General features: G+C 26.7%; 1 protein-coding gene and 1 long non-coding RNA gene across 2 annotated transcripts in view; both read left to right on the top strand.

The window, feature by feature from the left end:
• LOC111629051 (mediator of RNA polymerase II transcription subunit 6-like) overlaps positions 1-838 on the top strand; it is a gene marked incomplete at its 3' end in the record, with an annotated part of 25,986 nt that extends 25,148 nt beyond the window's left edge. Inside the window, exon 7 of the mRNA XM_023372919.1 lies at positions 765-838. Within this exon, the coding sequence (XP_023228687.1) occupies positions 765-838 (74 nt within the window). The remainder of the gene's footprint in view (positions 1-764) is intronic.
• A 3,820-nt stretch (positions 839-4,658) lies between these two features.
• Positions 4,659-10,007, top strand: LOC111629060. The gene is made up of 3 exons (XR_002757271.1): positions 4,659-4,860; positions 5,251-5,290; positions 9,935-10,007. It is a non-coding gene; the product is annotated as an uncharacterized LOC111629060 (long non-coding RNA).
• The last annotated feature ends 12,080 nt before the right edge of the window (positions 10,008-22,087 follow it).

Genomic DNA, 22,087 nt, shown 5'->3' with positions numbered 1-22,087 from the left:
TATATATACATATATATATATATATATATATATATATCATAAATATGCCAAAATATCCAAAAGTTGTATAATATGTATTTAAAAATCAAAATAATCACATGATTCTAAAATATGTTTCTGCATATAGCACTTAAGATTTTATATTTTCAACAAATAGTTAAATATTATTTGAAGAATCTTTTAAATATATAATTAAAATATTTTTTTATAAGTTTAATTCTGTCACAACTGTATCTTTAAATGCCAGAATTGAAAGAGATTTTAAATTTATTAATTATGTTTGATAATCATGTTGTTACTCAATGTATTTGTAATATAACTATAATATATATAAATAATATAAAACTATATAAATATAAAACTGTAAAATAATTTGTTATGAAAGTTTACTAATTGAAAATTTTTATTTTAAAAAATATATGTAATATATTAATTGCTATATTGTTTTAAATAAATTACATTACTTAGTATATCTTTAATTAATTTTAATTACTTAATTACTTTTCTTATTATGCTTAATTGATTATTTTAAAATTAATTAAATATAAAGTTTTATGGTGCATTGTTTATCAGTATATTCAATGCATGCTTTTATTTTAATGAACATTAACTTTTTCATTGTATACATTTCAGAACAATGGAAAATATTTCATTTAAACATATTAAAAATTAAACATAACAAATTGATGTATATTTTTAAAATTTTAAATATTTTAAAATTGATTTATTATTATATATAGTAATAATTTGAATTAATTTTACAGCTATTAGTTATTCAAAATATCAGCCCTCCAAAGGTTATTGGTGGGAATTTAAAGATCATGATTCTTCAGGTAATTTTATTTTAAAATTTTCTGTTTCATATAAGAATATTATATAATATTCCCAAAGATTCTCTGAAAATATTTATGAATATTGAATACTTAACTTCTGGATTGTAAGAAGTTGTTTTAATTATGTGCATTAAGTTTGAAAGAATACTTATCTTAAATGTCAAAAATTTATGTATGATTTAATTATTTATTATATTTTTATAATATAATATTTTACAATTAAAAATAATGAAAATAATTCTACTAAGCAAAATCAGAACAGACTGAATTAAAGGAATCAAAAATTTTTTTAATCAACAGTCTTTTTCGATTTTCTAGTCCTTCGACAGCTACTTTTCAATTCTGTACAGAAGAATTTCATTTTAATGGATTGCTCAGGCCATAAAAAATTATCTGTTGTTCTGAGAATTTGTTATATCGTAAACAATGGATTTCCCGCATACCCAGGAAAAGATCTGTTCAAAAAAATTTTCATTTTTTAACCCCTTTATATAAGAAATACCAGTACTTGAAATTATTTAGTTTCTTGAGATTGCTATTTTTTATACTACAGAAACACGTTTGTAACATACATATATTATGCTGTATATGATTGTATGTTATACCATACATGTGTACAACAAAGCTGACAAAAACTGTATATACTGTAGGCATAAAAAGAGGCAAATTACATAAGCTCGTTAGCACTTTGTTTGACTTCATAACTTGTTTAAAAAACTCATCCATCTTTGTGTCTTTTCATGCTGCTTTTCTGTCTATTGTATACAGCACTGCTTGATATTAGCAATGTCATATACAATAAGCCTGTTTGTTTATCTGAAACTTATCAGGAACATCTTTATGACTTGGGAATAGTAGATGGTCTTGCTAAATTTTGGCACTACAGTTGTACCAGCAACAGAGTTCACTAGGTGACTCCTCATCAATTGTATCAGCCAGCTGACTCTTTTTTATACAACTCTTCAATTGTACTGTACATATCCCAAATGTAACAAGTCCATCATTAAAGTCTACAAATTTCCAGAAACACCCAAATGTTAACTATATGTTGAAAAAAAAACACAAAGTTTACAATAGATTTGGGGGTAGAAAAAATTTTTTATTCTGAGTAATGGATCTTCTAAAAGGAGGTAAAATTACATTGATGTGGTGGGACTTGCAAAAAATCTGTTATTCTGAAAAATCCATTGTTCTGTGATCCATTAAAACAAGAGTCTACTGTATATTGTTATAATGGAACAACTTGTTGAAACTTGTTTATTTGATTTGACTAGGCTCTTATTACAACTATCATAGTTTTAATAAATACAATTTGTTAAAATTATATGTATGTATGGTATATGTAATGGAAGACACAAAAGATTCAAATACTTTCAAGTTACTTCACTCATCAGCAGGAACTACGGAATCAAATAAGAAATTCTATTATCATGAAAATCTAGTTTAAACAAAACATATTTACAAGATATTATAAAGTGATAAGAAATAATTAAAACCAAACATGAAACTCTAGTTTTACAGGCTATAACATTAATTCATTAAGGAATGTAACTAGACAATATAAAATTACAGCAAAGATATGAGTAATAACTACTAGAAAATCAAAATGCCTTTAAGTAGTGAACTGCAATAGTGCTTGTAAATCACTTCCAATGACTGGCTAAGTTTTATTGTCTTTGTGATTAATAACTATAGCATTTAACCCTCTCATAAATTCACAAAGACTGCTGTGTTGTCTTCATATTTTAAGGACTCTATGGCGCTTCTCCTTTTATGAAAATTTTAAATTTCTATGTATATTGAGCCAAATTTTTTAAAATTTTATTACATTATACAAATAAATTCATTAGGATGATGGTTAAGTAATCAGAAAACAAGTTTTAAAAATTTCATATTGCAGATTTGAAAATTGAATTAACAACTTTGATTATTTATTTATTTATTTTTTTCAGAATTACAAAATTCTGAAAAAAAATACAAATATTAAACTTTGTAAAAGATGTCTACTTAATTTTATATACATAATGCCATGAAAAATTGTTCTGACATAAATATAATAATTAAAATAAAGCATAGCAGTTAAATAGCAAAAGCTATTATCTAGAACAGTGATGACAAACGTTTTTATGAAGGTTGGTCAAAATTGAATTTGAAATTTATTAACTCCAAATTGCGAGTAGATATTTAATTTGAGTAATTATAAAATAAAAAATGCTGACAAATCAAATTTTACTTTACTTGACTTCTTAAATTAATCTGCATGACAAAAATAACAATAAACTTTACATGATGTGATTATAATAGAAACAAATATTTCACTTATTNGTTTGTTTATAAAAAAATAAATAGAAAAAAATTAAAATGTTTTGTCTTAAATCTTAATTTTTGTCTCTTCATAGTTTAAAATAGATTTGAATGAAATTTGGTACTTTCTTTTAGTCAATTATTAGTATAAAAGATTTTTGCATCATAAATATATATAAAATTTACATACAAGAAGGTTTTGTTTTTATACAGGAGTTGCATTTCGGCAAGTATAAAGTAAAATAAAATTCTTCATAAATTTGTGCTACATTCATAGTAGTTCCAGATGATTGTCCTAGACATTTATGCAATCATTCATAATTAACTAAAAAATATTATCATTCTAAGTTGGCTGTTAGTTGCTTGCCGAAACAGTCGCATCTTTTGTCAGGATAGATGCACTGCATAGCTGAGGCCTTCCTGTGAAATGCCTCAGCTATGCTCCGGATACTGGTTTGAGCTCATTCGAACATCCCAAAAGTAGACAGTCTCACCTAGTCCCAGTTAAAATGTGTTTAAAGCATTCTACTTGTATTTTTACTATAATTAATATTTTGGTCTAGTATTTCTGAATATACAGAGCAAGTTTTTATTATACTGTATAGAATATACTACTGAAATACGTGCAAACTAGGATATTCACTCCAGTGAATAGAATTCAGTAGGTCTTTGTGTTCAGATTGTCGGAAGCTTGAGTAGCATAGTTTACTGACTTAAGAAATAGATTCAGTGGCACTAGAATTGGGTCAACGTAACATTTGACGTCTGTGAAATTAAATTTGCATATATCAGTCCTGCATAAAACAAGATTGTTCCAAGTTACAAAATGTAAAAACATTAGATGCCAAGTAATGTTACAAAATTAACAACACAACTGTCTATTGGCATTACTGAAAACGTTTATTTACACAAGTATTTTTGACAGTATATACTACCCTAGTTTTTCATAATTTATAATCTACAAATCAGTATGTTTCCTATTAACATTGAATGTTGTTCTAAATTATTTTTATGTAAAACTTTGTAATTTATCTTGATATTTAAGGAGAAAATAAATTATCTTGATTTGAATTATCAAAATATTAATTGTTACAATTATTAAAACAATTGTTACATCATGTAATGTAATATAACTCTATAATAAAATTTTGTAATTTAAGCAAATTATTAATTATTATTTTTAGAAATGAGTTTTGTAATAAGGTTATTTGATATTGCTAGATGTAATATTTAAAAATAAAAAATTAACCTAAAAGAATGAATATTAAAGAAATTAAATATTTATTTATAAAAATTATTTAAATGCTTCAGAATTTGTAAATTAATTTAGATTTAATTATTAAATTTTAAAGTAATAATTACCTAACACTGTTTTTTGTAAATTAAATATTCGATTAATGAATGTATAATTATTTATTTATAAGTGAATTCTTTAGATAAAATGAGATAGACAGTCATCTGCTAAAAATAATTCTTGTATTTATTATCTCATTATGAACTTTATACAGTCTGAATCATGTCTTATCATGAATAGAATTAGATATTTGGTTACTTGAATAATGAGTAATTTATAGTTTATTTTCTAAAAGACATTTTGAATTGAATAAATTTTATTCATTGAATTTATATATAATTATTTACCATCTGACAGAGAGTTTATCCGTAAATCACTCCAAAATTTTACAAATATGCATAAATAAAAGTTAACATAATGAAAAATAAAGTAAGTGAATAATTCTGAACTGATAACATAACCTATGATACCAATGTTCTAAAGTTTATATTTATTCATTTCAATTCAGATTGATTTATTTATGCAAATGATTTCTTAAATTAATAATTACTTGAGTAAATTTTAAAAAATTCATTACAATATTTAAATCTTGACACCATGATATAAGCTTAATGCATTTATTCTTTATTCTGCTAAGTTGAGCAAGTTTTAAGTTCTTTAAGTTAGTTAAACTTTTATTTTATTTTAATCATGTTTTAATGAATATTATGAAAAATAATCTTATATATTTAACTTGCAATTTATAAGATTAAGTGAATATTTACTTACAATGAAATGTGATATTTTAAGAGTATATTTTGATGATTTCTTTATTTTCAGCTGACAACAGTCCATCACTTACAATCTGCTTTTGAAGAAGGTTTGTATTCTTTGCCATTTAATTTACATAAATTTTATATTTGTTTATAATATTTTAGATATTGAATAATAATGACAAAAACTTAACATGTGACATTTGTAAAAGAAGAAAACTTTTTATACGTTTTAAATGTGTGTTAAATGTTTAATATTAAATAGCTAATAAATAAATACAAAGTGAAATGAAACATTTTTTACATTATGTAATAGTTAAAATTATTTATCATTTTCATTTCATTTTCCCAAAAACTAATATGTAACAATATGGAGAAATAAAAAAAATTGATAAAATGAAATTAATTTATATCAAAAAATGATTGAAAGTGTTCTGAAAGAAAAGAATCAGCCTGAAGCAGGACTCGAACCCACAACTCCCACTTACCTTGTGGTAGCATTGCCAGTTATGTTACACAGATCTTTGTCTGATCCTTGCTTTCAGAACTTAATTAATTATTAACATTAATTTAATTATGATTGAAAGTGTTCTTTCAACTTAAACTGTTAGAATTGTAATTCATTTTTATTTAAATAATAGCATTATTTATTTAAGTTTAATTTACAAGTGATATTACTCATACAATAACCCTGATCTCCAGTACAATGAACAGTGAAATGAATCCCATTAAAAATAAATCAATATAAAATGGTTGTCTCTTTAATCTGAAAATATTTCTCTCAGTAGACTATCTTACAGCAACTTGTAAGATAGTCTACCGAGAGAAATATTTTGTAGACAGTTGANGTATAAAATTAATATAAAAACTCTAGTAATTAAATTCATGTAATGAAAATATATTTTATTTAAAATAATAAATAAACAAAATTAAGTAAAAATGAATCAAATAACTGAAGTAATACAAACATAAGTAAACAAACATTTATACATAAATATCATTGACATCAATATTATCTCACATTGAAATAACTTTTAAAATAGTAAAAAATTTTAGCTTAATTAAATATCAGTTCCATTGTCTTAAATTTCCCTATAAATGTCTAACCTGAAGATTAAATAATTGATTTTTTATAATATAACCAAGCAAAATATCTAACTAACTAAGTAGAATTTAAAAAGAAATGAAGTAGGATTAATACTTATCAAAAATTAGAACAAAAACTTTGGAATATTTGATACAGTGCTGGTTTTTATGGTTTGTTATTAAAAATGATTAAAATTTCTGAAATTAAACAAGTTATTGAAATTTAAAATTAAGATGAGTAAAAATTTTAAAGAAAAGTAGTTGTTGAATAGAAAATTTATTATACAAATACAGTGAAATTACATTAACACGACATCCAGTATGCCAGCAAACCCAGTAAGCCAGCATGTCTAGCTCATTTTTGGAGGGAGTTATCAATGCGTTTGGTACTCGTCTGTATTTTTAGGCAACTAGGTAGCTTGTTAATTAAAACTAAAAATAATAATTAAATAATTTAAAAGTGATTAAATAATAATTAAAACTCTGGTCTTTACACTGAAACTGAAAGTAAAAATGAAATCAAAATTAATTAATTAATTAAAATCAAACTCAAATCAATTGAAACATAATATTTCGGAATGTGTGGATAAAGTACTTGTTGTTCGTCTTAATTGATTTGGTTATATTTCATCCAGGCAGTCAGAATTGAGTCCATTTACAGCATTTCTTTGTAAAGTGTTGGTTTTGGTTTCAGTTGGTGGTGAGTAGGATTTCTCCAACAGGATTTTGGCTGTTTTTGAACCAGGGAAATATCTTTTCATCCCAGGAAATCCTGCAAATTTCTTAAAAATTCACTTTTTTCTTATTTTGTGTTAAAGTTGCAGAAATTTTGCAAATAGAAAGTATAATTAACCCATAAACTGTCAGAATAGATTTATATTTATTAATTTTAAGCCTGCTTATTAGTCTTTTAAATTTTTGCTTATTATGGCATGTCCCAGATTGTGAATAATCAGTGTGTAGCTTATTTGTGACAGGACTCTGAAAATTCTTTGTCAGAATCTGTAATATATGGAATAATTGTGTTTATGCTGTCTTAATTTTTAATCATGCCCAGTAGCTTTGATAACTGCATTATGCCAGGTTATGAAAATTGGACTAGAATACAAATGAGTATGAAGTTTTTCTTCAAAACCTGATTATTAAAGCCAAAGAAACTGTCAAATTGTAAGGCTATAAGCTTGATGCCACTATTAAAGCAGCTAAGGTAGCCAAATCAAGAATACTAGATGGCAAAAGAAGTACTGTAATGCATCTTGTAAACAAACTAGAAATCTTCCAGGCTACAGGTGAAAAAACACATAACATCCGTCTTCTCTTAAAAGTATTAAAGATGATTCTGCCCACATTAATTGAATCAAAAAGAGCATTCTCCATAGCAGGACTTTTCATTACTAAAATAAGAACCAGATTAAGTGATCAGAGTATTGACCATCTTTGCTTTTTAAAATTTTATTATAAAAATTTACAATAATATTTTGTATACTGTTTTTTTCTAAAAAACAAAAATACCTTTTAAGTTAGAAGTTTGATCTAAGTTCATTTTTCTTCTTTAAATTTTCAACTCAATTCAAAGGCATTCTTGTTGTAAGCAGTTTCCAACAAACTTTAATAAATTTTTGTGTTTTTGAAAATTTCTATGTAATTCAAACATAATTTTTTATACATATGTTATACAGCATTATTAATGTTATTATTTTGGAGATTGCAGGATGTATTAAGTTACTTAAAAATGAAAAAAAGACAAATGTAAATGACAATGAATTTATTATCAAAAGTTAGGTACAAACATGGTGTAATCATTGTGAAGATTGTGGCATTTGTCATATCTGTGGACAACATATAATATATAAAATGGATATATATCTAAGTGTACAAAGCCTACAGGAAGATTTGTTTGTTTTTGTTTTAAACCAACCAAGGATAGGAATAGTCTGGAAAAATTAAAATGTCTTGTTAAACAATCATAAAAGGTGGATTTATACAATTTTAAACACAAAGATATATAAAATTGTATCTAGAGAATCGAAAAAAACTGGAAAAATTCATCATCCAATAAGTTGGCATATTCGATAACCAGGCACTGTGTTGGTCTCATCGATGCCAAGTTAACAGAATGTCACTGTATATAGCAGATGAAAAATCATATTAAATTCAATTATACTTTAACAGGTATTATTGTATATCCATTTAACTAATTTATAGAATAACTTTTATCTAATTAGCTACAATATTAAACTTTATTTAATTGGTTGATTGTTTGATATATAGCTTTTTGTAGTATTATAATAATAATACAGTAGAGTCTCAAAAACTCAGCCTAATGTGGACCGAAGGGTGGCTGAGTTTGTGAAAATGCCGGATTATCGGGAATGGGGTTAAAAAAATAAGTATGAGTGTTTCCTCAGAAAATACTGTACTGTACTTGAGAATACAACAGAGAATAAACTGCTCAAATACCCTTAAACAAAGGAAAAAGTACGTCTTTTATGAAGGCATAGAGCCTTTACTACATGAAAATGAAAATTAATGAATACACACTGTGTACAGTAATTTACCTGATAAGACAGACCTCAGAAAAATACTTTATGAGGCATAAAGCTGTCTATAATGAAAATTAATTAACTAAGGATTTTTTTGCCCTGGCCAGGGAGTGGCTGAGTTATCCGGACTGCCGAGTTATCAAGTGCCGAATTTTTGAGACTCTAATACAGTTTAATATTGAAGTAAATTATAAAGGAATATTAATTTTACATATTTTTATTTAACGTTTTAATTATAAATACATTGTTAAAAGAATACAGGATGTCATATTAGCTCAGAAGTTCTTTTTTATTATACATATAATAGAATATTTTAGCATATTATGATATATATATATATATATATCATGATATATGGATATGGCATATTATGATATATATATATATATATATATCATAAATATGCCAAAATATCCAAAAGTTGTATAATATGTATTTAAAAATCAAAATAATCACATGATTCTAAAATATGTTTCTGCATATAGCACTTAAGATTTTATATTTTCAACAAATAGTTAAATATTATTTGAAGAATCTTTTAAATATATAATTAAAATATTTTTTTATAAGTTTAATTCTGTCACAACTGTATCTTTAAATGCCAGAATTGAAAGAGATTTTAAATTTATTAATTATGTTTGATAATCATGTTGTTACTCAATGTATTTGTAATATAACTATAATATATATAAATAATATAAAACTATATAAATATAAAACTGTAAAATAATTTGTTATGAAAGTTTACTAATTGAAAATTTTTATTTTAAAAAATATATGTAATATATTAATTGCTATATTGTTTTAAATAAATTACATTACTTAGTATATCTTTAATTAATTTTAATTACTTAATTACTTTTCTTATTATGCTTAATTGATTATTTTAAAATTAATTAAATATAAAGTTTTATGGTGCATTGTTTATCAGTATATTCAATGCATGCTTTTATTTTAATGAACATTAACTTTTTCATTGTATACATTTCAGAACAATGGAAAATATTTCATTTAAACATATTAAAAATTAAACATAACAAATTGATGTATATTTTTAAAATTTTAAATATTTTAAAATTGATTTATTATTATATATAGTAATAATTTGAATTAATTTTACAGCTATTAGTTATTCAAAATATCAGCCCTCCAAAGGTTATTGGTGGGAATTTAAAGATCATGATTCTTCAGGTAATTTTATTTTAAAATTTTCTGTTTCATATAAGAATATTATATAATATTCCCAAAGATTCTCTGAAAATATTTATGAATATTGAATACTTAACTTCTGGATTGTAAGAAGTTGTTTTAATTATGTGCATTAAGTTTGAAAGAATACTTATCTTAAATGTCAAAAATTTATGTATGATTTAATTATTTATTATATTTTTATAATATAATATTTTACAATTAAAAATAATGAAAATAATTCTACTAAGCAAAATCAGAACAGACTGAATTAAAGGAATCAAAAATTTTTTTAATCAACAGTCTTTTTCGATTTTCTAGTCCTTCGACAGCTACTTTTCAATTCTGTACAGAAGAATTTCATTTTAATGGATTGCTCAGGCCATAAAAAATTATCTGTTGTTCTGAGAATTTGTTATATCGTAAACAATGGATTTCCCGCATACCCAGGAAAAGATCTGTTCAAAAAAATTTTCATTTTTTAACCCCTTTATATAAGAAATACCAGTACTTGAAATTATTTAGTTTCTTGAGATTGCTATTTTTTATACTACAGAAACACGTTTGTAACATACATATATTATGCTGTATATGATTGTATGTTATACCATACATGTGTACAACAAAGCTGACAAAAACTGTATATACTGTAGGCATAAAAAGAGGCAAATTACATAAGCTCGTTAGCACTTTGTTTGACTTCATAACTTGTTTAAAAAACTCATCCATCTTTGTGTCTTTTCATGCTGCTTTTCTGTCTATTGTATACAGCACTGCTTGATATTAGCAATGTCATATACAATAAGCCTGTTTGTTTATCTGAAACTTATCAGGAACATCTTTATGACTTGGGAATAGTAGATGGTCTTGCTAAATTTTGGCACTACAGTTGTACCAGCAACAGAGTTCACTAGGTGACTCCTCATCAATTGTATCAGCCAGCTGACTCTTTTTTATACAACTCTTCAATTGTACTGTACATATCCCAAATGTAACAAGTCCATCATTAAAGTCTACAAATTTCCAGAAACACCCAAATGTTAACTATATGTTGAAAAAAAAACACAAAGTTTACAATAGATTTGGGGGTAGAAAAAATTTTTTATTCTGAGTAATGGATCTTCTAAAAGGAGGTAAAATTACATTGATGTGGTGGGACTTGGAAAAAATCTGTTATTCTGAAAAATCCATTGTTCTGTGATCCATTAAAACAAGAGTCTACTGTATATTGTTATAATGGAACAACTTGTTGAAACTTGTTTATTTGATTTGACTAGGCTCTTATTACAACTATCATAGTTTTAATAAATACAATTTGTTAAAATTATATGTATGTATGGTATATGTAATGGAAGACACAAAAGATTCAAATACTTTCAAGTTACTTCACTCATCAGCAGGAACTACGGAATCAAATAAGAAATTCTATTATCATGAAAATCTAGTTTAAACAAAACATATTTACAAGATATTATAAAGTGATAAGAAATAATTAAAACCAAACATGAAACTCTAGTTTTACAGGCTATAACATTAATTCATTAAGGAATGTAACTAGACAATATAAAATTACAGCAAAGATATGAGTAATAACTACTAGAAAATCAAAATGCCTTTAAGTAGTGAACTGCAATAGTGCTTGTAAATCACTTCCAATGACTGGCTAAGTTTTATTGTCTTTGTGATTAATAACTATAGCATTTAACCCTCTCATAAATTCACAAAGACTGCTGTGTTGTCTTCATATTTTAAGGACTCTATGGCGCTTCTCCTTTTATGAAAATTTTAAATTTCTATGTATATTGAGCCAAATTTTTTAAAATTTTATTACATTATACAAATAAATTCATTAGGATGATGGTTAAGTAATCAGAAAACAAGTTTTAAAAATTTCATATTGCAGATTTGAAAATTGAATTAACAACTTTGATTATTTATTTATTTATTTTTTTCAGAATTACAAANCAGCTTCAAAATATTTTTTGATTTTTTTGAACAAACGTGTTTCCTTGCAGTGCACATCAAACAATTGCAATCGTTCTCTAGGTGCTTTTGAGCTCTTGCACCCACTGTTTCATTTTCCTGTTCATTGCTCCTTATTATTAAGATACTTTGAGATAGTAGCATGAGGTCTTACCAAATTTTTAGCAATCCAAGTTACTTTACTCCCTTCCTGGTAAAATACATCAATTTTGATCTTCTCCACTACAATTAGGTCTTTCCCTTGTCCCATTTTTAATAGTAAAGTATTATGTAATTTACTAAACCTTTCTTTTCACTTGTTCATATATTTTTTTTAATTTCATGCATTCCAATCATTACTTTCTTTGTAATTAATTACAATCAGTACGTGTTCTATTAATGTTGGACATCCTATTTTTGATGATAATATCTAACTGTTTTCTTTATTAATCATTTTCCTCCAAATTTATGCAATAATTGTTGATATTTTGCTATCAAATGTATTGGAAAATTTCATCAAAGTTACACAAAAATAATAGAGTTTCTAGGCAATCACTATGTTCTATTATTGTTGGAAGGACAATATATTAAAAACATATGCAAGATGTTTTTGAGATGAACTTATGGAATACCAATTTAATATAACTGTACAAGTTAATTGTAAAGTCATTAAAATATATAGTATAGTTTTAATGAGTTTACAATCAACTGATAAAATTAACACTGAATAGATGGGAAAGTCCATAGTTCCTTTAATCTGAATTTTATTCTAATTTAAAAATGTTCTTATTTACTTTCAATGAAATAAAATATATACATCTTGAAAAGATATAATCATAACACAATTTTTCAAATAAAGCCAGGTTTCTTCAGGGTTATAAATTAAGAATATCTGATAATTGCATCAGACATCTAGCTCTATTCTTCTGGTTGTCCTGTAATGAAATTCAGTTTTCCATATTGCAAGGTGTTTGTTTTTTTTTCTTTTACAAACTACCAGGTAATAAAAGAAAATCATTATGCTTACATACAAAATAAAACTTTTTTTGATTGCTTGCACATTATAAAGTCATTTATTGAGTCTATACCTGAAAAGAAATCTTGAAAGTCCTCAGCAACCTATAAGGTGTTTTTTTACAGTAGATGCTGACTTAGAAAAATAGAGTATAAATTCTTATTGAGTACGTCCAGAATCTGTGAAAAAAAATCTTTTAATGAAGTAAAATTACATTTATAAACTCAAGAAAGAATTCTGTGATATAAAATATACAAAAAAAAACAGTAATTGGTTACAGTATTAAGAATCGCCTGCTAAAATTCTTTTTAATACATATGTTACTGTAAAAATGATTAACTGCCGATTATGCATAATCACCAATCATCTTAGTGAGTTTGATAAATTTCACTTAATTTCTCACTTTTACTGACAATTTTACATAATTTCAAAATGAAGTTGGTAAATTTAATAAATATGCCGGAATTTCTCACTTTTATTGATCATTATGTATAATTCCCAAATGAATTTTGTAAGTTTGATAAATATTGCTGAATATATTAGTTTTAAAGCAATTTGTGCATAATTTTCAAAATGTAGTGAATAAATTTGATAAATACCATGAAATTTTCCATTTTTTGTTGTTTTAATAAAGTAACTTATGGATTTAAACAAATTTTAATACAGTGAATCAAAAATACATTTTTTGTTTTATTAATAATGGAATGATTAATGCTTCTTGTCCGTTTTTATAAATATTGTAGAAAATGTTTACGAGAACTTTACTTTTATTTAAGAACTTGTTATACCAAAGAGAAGTGTTCACAAAAACTAGAGGATGACAATCATTAGTCAGATGTTTATTGTTACATAAATCTGCAATCTGCGTAAATTGCATAAATTGTAATAAATAGATTCATGTTACAATCAACATCTGAACATATACATGGCACTACAAAAAAATTGCAATATTGAACACACATCACATTGTTAGGAAGTTTCTAGATGCTGACACATTTACCAATAACATAGAAGCTTAATGTAACACTTGTTTGGGTAACTTTGCCTTGACTTTGATCCGACATAGCACTTGGAACCAATATCAGCTGAGCATGACATTTGCAAAATAATAATAATAATAATGTGTTAGAATGATTTGATGAATGTAAAGAAACAGAAAAATCTGTTTCAGCTTGATATGTTTACAAAAATATCAAAAAAATTTGTTGGGAAAAAATATATCTGTAATAATTCTTACTGTTTATTTAAACATGGCAAACTAGCATGACATTTTGAGTTACATAATTTTTCATTTTTCTTGCATTTGCATTCGGTTGAATTACACTTTTCTTTACATGAACACTTTTGGTACCTGAAACTGATGTTTTCTTGCTCACTCCCTGAGAGAATGATGTATGGTACTGTACATTCTCTACTGTAAGAAATTACTTGTCACATAGCACAAACTAGTTATTGGTATACAATTCCCATGTATACCATTGGTATCCTTTGTTCCCAAGTGACTTTACTCACCTTTTTAAATAGAAAAAAAAAAAAAAATTTACTATCAACATATTCACTGGATTGCCTTTTGCGCTGCCCACAATTGGTATTTTTAGCTTTACTGTTTCTTCTACTTTCACTACAGCAAACTTCAGCTCTGATATTTTCTTCATTTTCTTTGCTTGAGCTTTTAAATATGTCTTTGGATTCACTGTCTTCTTCTCAACTTCTTTCTTTCTGATCTTGATTGTAGAAAGACTGATCACTTTCATACCAGACTGTACTTTGGTTCACAAATCAGGGTTAGAGACAACGGGTTGGCTGAGTGTTAGCTGTTCATTTTCAATACTTTTTCTGAAATATTTTCATTGGGTCCTGCTAATTGATGTTAATTTTGATCTAATGACTTAATTATCTTTTGTAGCTCCTGTTTGATACAAACATCTGCTACAGTATCATTTGGAAGGGATGATATCTTCAGCCCAACTTTTAAGGGTCAACCCAACATGGCTTAATAAGGGCTACACTTAATGCCTTGATGATATGATCTTCATGGGCTGCACAAATCATCCCCCTAGTCAAGTGCTGGGTTTGGTTACTTTTTAACTGAGGGTTACTTGATGAGAATGCATTATTTATCAAATTTATTATTCTAGACTGGCAGTTATGCATAATATCTGGTAAATTTAATTAAGTATGACTTATCATAGTTATCACTACAAAATGGCAAGTATGCATTATCATCAGTAAATGTGATTAATTTGCAATATATGAAAGAAACTTAACACATTTATTGAAATTGTTGGTGATTATGCATAATATCTAATCTTAAATTACATCTTTGACCTTATTTTGAACTCAGCACCACTAATGGAAGTTAGAATGCTAATCAATGATATTTAAATGTTTGATCAATTGATGAATATTGTATATTGATGTAAATGATTTCAAATGCTGTGATTTGAGAGAGACTTCATTTCAGCTACTTTTTCACTGAATCTAATATAAATATACACATATTCTTTAAAATGCTATAAATTCATCAATAATTAAATATAAAGTGGGGATGCTCTTTTCCTCCACACTTGATTTTTGAAAATCTGAATATCCCCAAAATTTTTTTGTCAGGCATGCCAATGGTTCAGATGCATATTGGCCCATCAGGAATTCAAGAGTTTTCCAAAAGACCCCTTCTGTTGATCTTAGTGAGGCTTTTCCACATACCATCACTTCCAATACTTGGAAGTGATGTATTTAATGAATGTATTTAATTTGTAATATAATGTTACACCAAAGACAAATATCAAGTGTCTAATAGAATTTTATAATGTCTTATAAAAGATGAATATGCTCAATTAAAATCTTCTGCTGGTAATCTGAATTCTTTAATTATTCTTGAGTTTTATGAGAATGGATGTTACTATCTTTAAAAATAAATTGAGGTATATGGCATTTGGAAAAATTTTACTTAAAGCTCAAATATTTTATCTGAGCAATTGTAATGCTTTACAAGAGCTTTAGAGCTGCATTATGCTGTCATTGGGATGCAATTTGAAAAAATTGTAGACATAAATTTTCACTGTCATCCATCTGTTGTCTGCCCTTCCTTAATCTCCAGAACAGTGTTAGATAGATAAAAGTCGAGACCAGATATGGAAAGCTTAGGGTAGGAAGTCCTAATTAACTATATACAAAATGTCAGTCCAGACCAGAAGTCAAATGAATTCAATTAAAAAATTTTCTCCTAAATGGAGTTACGTAGATGTACAGCATGATTCTGTTGTCACCGGGAAATGTGTGATGTACAGGGACAATACACTACAAATTTGAGGTGGAGAACAAATATTTTGAATTGAATAAATTAACAATATGATTAAAAATTTCAGCCTGGCATTGTGATTGTATCACAATAAATAATTGCTCGTCAAAAATATTTTTTTCTGATGTTGAAGAAATAATCCAAAAGTATGAAAAAAAATTTTTGTTTTACTTTCAATTTTTTTTCAGTATTAAAATTTTTTGTTTTAATTTTATCAGTTTATCAGACATGAACTAATACAAATTATAATTCAGAAATTTGTTTGATACACAAATATCATACAAATTTTTAAATTATAATTTGCGTTAGTTCATGTCTTAATACTATTTTGTAGCAAAATCTGTTATAAGTATTTTACTATTGTCAATAAATTATTGATATGTAGAACTGAATAGGAAGAAAATATTTTTAAAAATTATATTTTTACATTTTAAGTAATAAACTATAACAGAATTTAAGTAATTTCCACTGACGTTAATTATTTAAAATTAAAAAAAAAAAACAGCATTGAGTAGCTCAAGTTTCCTGGCAAGATTTGAAATTTTGGTGGTGTCATCTGTTATTATATTTTATTAATTAAAAACTTGTTATACTTTTAACAATTATAAAATGGCAAAAAGCTTAATTTGGAGTGTAGGGATGGGTTTTATAAAAAATTGTAAATGCTAATAACGAGTAAAATCATCATTAAGTCTGAACCTACTGTAGATACACACAACCCCTATTATGTCCCCATTCCTCGAACTTTAATCACCAAAATTTAAGAGCATTGATTTCCCTAATAAACAAACTGCCCTGCAAAATTTCAGAAATTTTCGACAAAAAGTACAGGAGTTACTAAGCTTCAAAGAGGGTAAACAAAGTCGTGCCACCCATATACACTAATATCAATACATACAAAAATTACCCCCAAATTTTTTTGCACTTCTTGATGTTTCAAGGTGTTTTAGATCCAAAAATGTAAGTCTTGGGGGGTTGATTTTGACTTATTGCCATACTTTTCCTCTGTTTTATATAACTGCTGGAAGAGTAATACAGAGTATAGGTATTTACAGGTATTTTTTGTTAAATTCTAGATAACAGTTTGTTGAAATAATTTCTGCTATACAAAAATGTTAAGAGAAGTGAAATGATACTAAAATCATTTAATTATTTTTTTGTATCTCTTCTGGATTTAACATGTTTGATAGCTTGTAATAAGAATTTTTTTTCCTGCTTCAAATCAAATAAATGCGAAACAAAATCAGGAGATAGTCTGTTGTTAGAAATGTAAATATTTTAAAAATCACAATTAACTTCATATATACATTAAAAAATTATCAGATATGGTAGATTAGATTATTTTCTTTTGTCATTTTTTCCCTCTCTTCCAATAAGATTTGTAACATTTTAATTTGTGAATTGATAATTTTTATATATTGCATTGATTTAAGAAGTGTTTATCTTTTCTAATAACTTAGATTGAATATTCTGGTAAATAATATCAGAAATATCTTAATAAAATCAGTTGTTCCTTTAACGTAAGACCTGGTTTTGTAATTATAGAAAAATATGTGTATACAAAATCTGTCCCTTTGTAATAAATAACTATATATTAGTATAATTAAATTCAGTTGGTTATTATGCAAAATACTTAATTGCTATGCTTGTAACTAACGTGAAGAAATTTTCTTTGAAATTATTTATTATTTGCTCGAGTCCTATAAATTATTACCGTATTCCTAAAGTACTGTAAACATTACAAAATAAATGTAGTAAGGTAACTTATTTAAAAGTCTGTTTGCTGTTCGACAGGAATGCTTGACATTTGCTGCACAGTCTTTTATTGTAAATGCTAAACTACATTTTAAAATTAAGTAAAAACTTTCTCTTGTAGTTGGAAGATTTTAACTATTTACAATTCACAATCTCTGGCCATCAGAGAACTGTTTTTCACTTTTTTACATTTTAAAATGTGATATGATGAAAGATTGTGCTGTAAATATTTTGTTTCTATTGATGAGTGTTTAAGGATTTTTAAATAAGACTTTTATTGTGTTATCCAGTTTTATATACAGTTGAGTTTGCTTAAGAGAGTACCTTCGGGATCATTGCACCATTCTTCCTTATCTAGATTGCTCCCTTATACAAAGTGACAAGATCCAGGGAATTGTTTATGGTTATTAACCTGTATCCTTTCATGACTTAGAAGCTCTATATAACTTATATTTGCAAACATTAAAATACATGATCATATAATTTTACTGTATTTACACACATTGGTTTCCATTCTTATTTCATTCTGTCATTTATCAAATAATCAGTAAATACAGTATATTTAACAGTTACATGATTTTCAGTTCTTTCCAGAAGGGGAGTAGGTGACCTAACTGAAAAGATGTGAACATCGTTACTATCCAAAATTTCTGATGCTTTCTAATGAAACATACAAATAAGTACTGTACATTATTGCAAGAATCTCTGTCATATTTTATTATGATAATTTACAAATATGGAAGAGAACTATACATGCTATTACAACTATTTATGAAATAAACAACCTAAACAAATTTACTAAATCAATATCCGAAAAAAAATTACAGACTTCTTTTTCGGATATGATTACTCTTGGTTTTCTTTTCAATTATTTCCTTAATCTCAATTGTGTGTAAGACAACTGTTGCCATGTGTCCTGGATGATGATGTATGGTAAGATTAACGATAAAGTCTTATAAATTTTCTTCATAGTAGTTCTCCCATATGCAAACTTCTGCTCTAGAAAAGCTACCAACCAGCACTCGTTATTTAAACAGACTGCTTTATTATCTGTTGCTCTGTTAACAGGAGTCCTGCTACAAGTAAATTGTAGGGAATGTGGAAGAGTACTATCTTAAGCAAATGGTTTTCTTATCCAATGCTCTTGTTAAGTGAACTTGACTGGTATTTAAAATATGTTGAAGGTTATATTTTAAATTAATTTTTTTTGCATCCCATTAGTAGATTAGTAAATAAAAACCACTGAACACCGATAACTGGTTGTAGGTTTGTGCTTGCCCAACAAGTTGGCTGCCCAGAGTTTTCTGGATTTTCTTCACTTGTCTAATACCTAAATAGAGCAGGTTTCCCATAGAAAAGTCCTTCTGGAAGGCATTCCCTTTGGTAGATCTACCTTGTGTTGCATTGACTTTAATCCATTCAGTAACAATGAGATTATTTTGTTTGCTTTCTTCTGTGCTTTTATATGTAGTATACAAACTCGTGGACAAGGATTACATTTATGCTATAAACTAATTAACTAATTAATGTATTTAGTACTACTTCCATCTTGTAATAAATTTAATAATTTAGAAACAGCTATAAAATAGATCAACTCAGAGTATGATTTAAATTTTCAATCCTGTAAACTGGGCAGAGACATTGCCAATTTTGTCATTCATACCTCCAGCCTAATCATTGCCTCTAGATAAGTGGATCTGTGTGATCAGTGGATTTGTGTTGTTATAATAGGATTAAAAATTTATACATGCCTAGAGGCAAAGATCAGATTAGTGCTGTGGACAGCATAGCTGATAAAATACTTGTCTAGTTTGCAGGGATTGAAGAATATATTTTCAAAATTAATTAATTAATTAAAAATTTGTGTTGTTAAATTTATCGTAAGATGTTGGGACTACCCATCTTTAATGTCAGATTAATTAATTAATTACTTAATTAATTTATAGTATAAATATAGCCTATAATTTTCAGCTGTTTAGTTGATTTAACACTGATTTTCCCTAATAAGTACAATGATTTACATGCATTAATTTCTAATTAACTGGACAATTAATTGATGATTGATTAGTTAATGAAAGAAATTAGAAATGATTATCATTTCGGTGTCATTATTAAAAATGCATAAATTCATTGAATGTATGTAATTCATATAAGATGTATTCACTGGTGTTGTTTTAAAAAATTGACTATATTCTCCTCATCGAATTACTAATGAATGTGGTCTTTTAATTAATTAAACAATAATTTTATTCGTCATTGAATGAGTGTGTTTGTATATAGGGAATTGAATATTAAAGTATAACTATCTAATAACAAAGAAAATCTTTTATTTTGTTTCATTTTCCTGTATAGAATAACCATTTCACTGTATTTTGTACTAGTATAAGGTAGACTATTGCTATGCAAATATGTTGTTTGTATTCATTTTTTAAAATGCGAATAAATTATTGTTAGAAAAAAAATTTGCGCCGTAAGTAACGACAATAATTTATTTTCTGTGGACTAAGTTAAGTAGAATTTTCTTTAAAAAATCTTATTTAGATTACAGAAAATATATTATTCTTTGGTATCTGCAGTTTATCTCCTGCATCGGTAGTGGGTTTTTGTATAAGCGATTTTTGTGCAACGGGTACGTCTTTGCAGCATTTCGAAAACACCGATACCGCTTCGGAATTTATTTCCATTCGTTGAAATTCGTAGTCTGTCAGCTGCTGTTAGAAAGTCGGATGCTATGCTTTTTCCCAAAAGAAACTACAAAACAACGAGAAATTATTTATTGCGGCATCGTCATAATTTTAAGCCAAGATTGATCCTGAGTATCAATCCTGGATTAATAATTTTACCGCCTCCTTCATATCTGTAAAATTAAACTGAGATTTCGAATTTTTGGATTTCTCTCCCCTATTTTCCCAAAAACAGTCTTACGATCTGTCTATTTTGCGAATATTCGGTCTCTACTCGATTATTGTCTGCCAGTATGGGAGGGATATGACTGGCTCTTCCCATTTACAAAAAATATTAAAAGAATTAGATAAAATAATTTCTTATAATATAGCTAACTTTCCTTTATCGTGTACTGTACAGTATATTGATTTTTATTCGTTGTTGTCGAGCTGCAATTTGAAAAAATTGTAGACACAAATCCCCACTGTCGTCCGTCTGTTCGACTCTTTAATCCCCAGAATGGAGTTACACAGTTGAAAGCCGAGACCATGTGTGGAAACCTAAGGGGTAGGGGGCCCCAATTAATATATACGAACTTCCGATGTAAACCGGAAGTCACGTTATTTCAATTCCGAAATTTTTCCCCCGAAAGGAGTTAATGACCAGCACGACTCTATTCTAACAGGAAAAGTATGATGTACAGGGGCAAGCCATCACTAATTTGAGGTAGAGAGAATATATTTTAAATTAAATAAATAAAAAATATGATTTAAAATTGCAGCCCGGCATTTTAACCATGCCACAATAAATATTTTCTCGTTTGTTACGGGCGTTATTATCGGAGAGAATATCAATTATCTTGCGATATTTCCTTTTGTATATGTAATAAATAAATAAATATAATCTATGCGTTTTAACACTATAATTCTGTTGTTATCAGCTATTGTAAACAAATATCCAATGGTTTAACAACGTACAGTTTATTATTCAATTTTCGATTCTAAGGTGCGTTGCAAAAATATAAGACCACCCCAACTTTTTTGGAGTAATAAATTTTTATCACACTTAAACAAAAAACTAATGACAGGAATATATGTACCGTATTTTCGCGGAATGACCGTCATTGGGTCTGTCCGGGGAAGACCATGCAATCAGATATTTCTGTACGGTAAAAGCCGGCATGCCGGTTTATCCGGGCGGAATACCGGTTTAATTGAGGTTATAGATCCGAGTTTTTATTCTAAAACTGTGAAACTGTCAGCATAACATCAAAAACTATTATTATACTTTTAATTTCTTCATTTTGTCGTCTTTCTAACGACGTAAAATACTCTTGGAATTCCGAAATTGCTTTTTTTTGTATTTTATTGTTATTTGATTAAAGAACGCA

Source organism: Centruroides sculpturatus, unplaced genomic scaffold, assembly GCF_000671375.1.
Source record: "Centruroides sculpturatus isolate CEXI.00-Female unplaced genomic scaffold, Cexi_2.0 scaffold523, whole genome shotgun sequence".
NCBI classification, from domain to species: domain Eukaryota; kingdom Metazoa; phylum Arthropoda; class Arachnida; order Scorpiones; family Buthidae; genus Centruroides; species Centruroides sculpturatus.
This window is presented reverse-complemented; position numbering and strand designations above follow the sequence as displayed.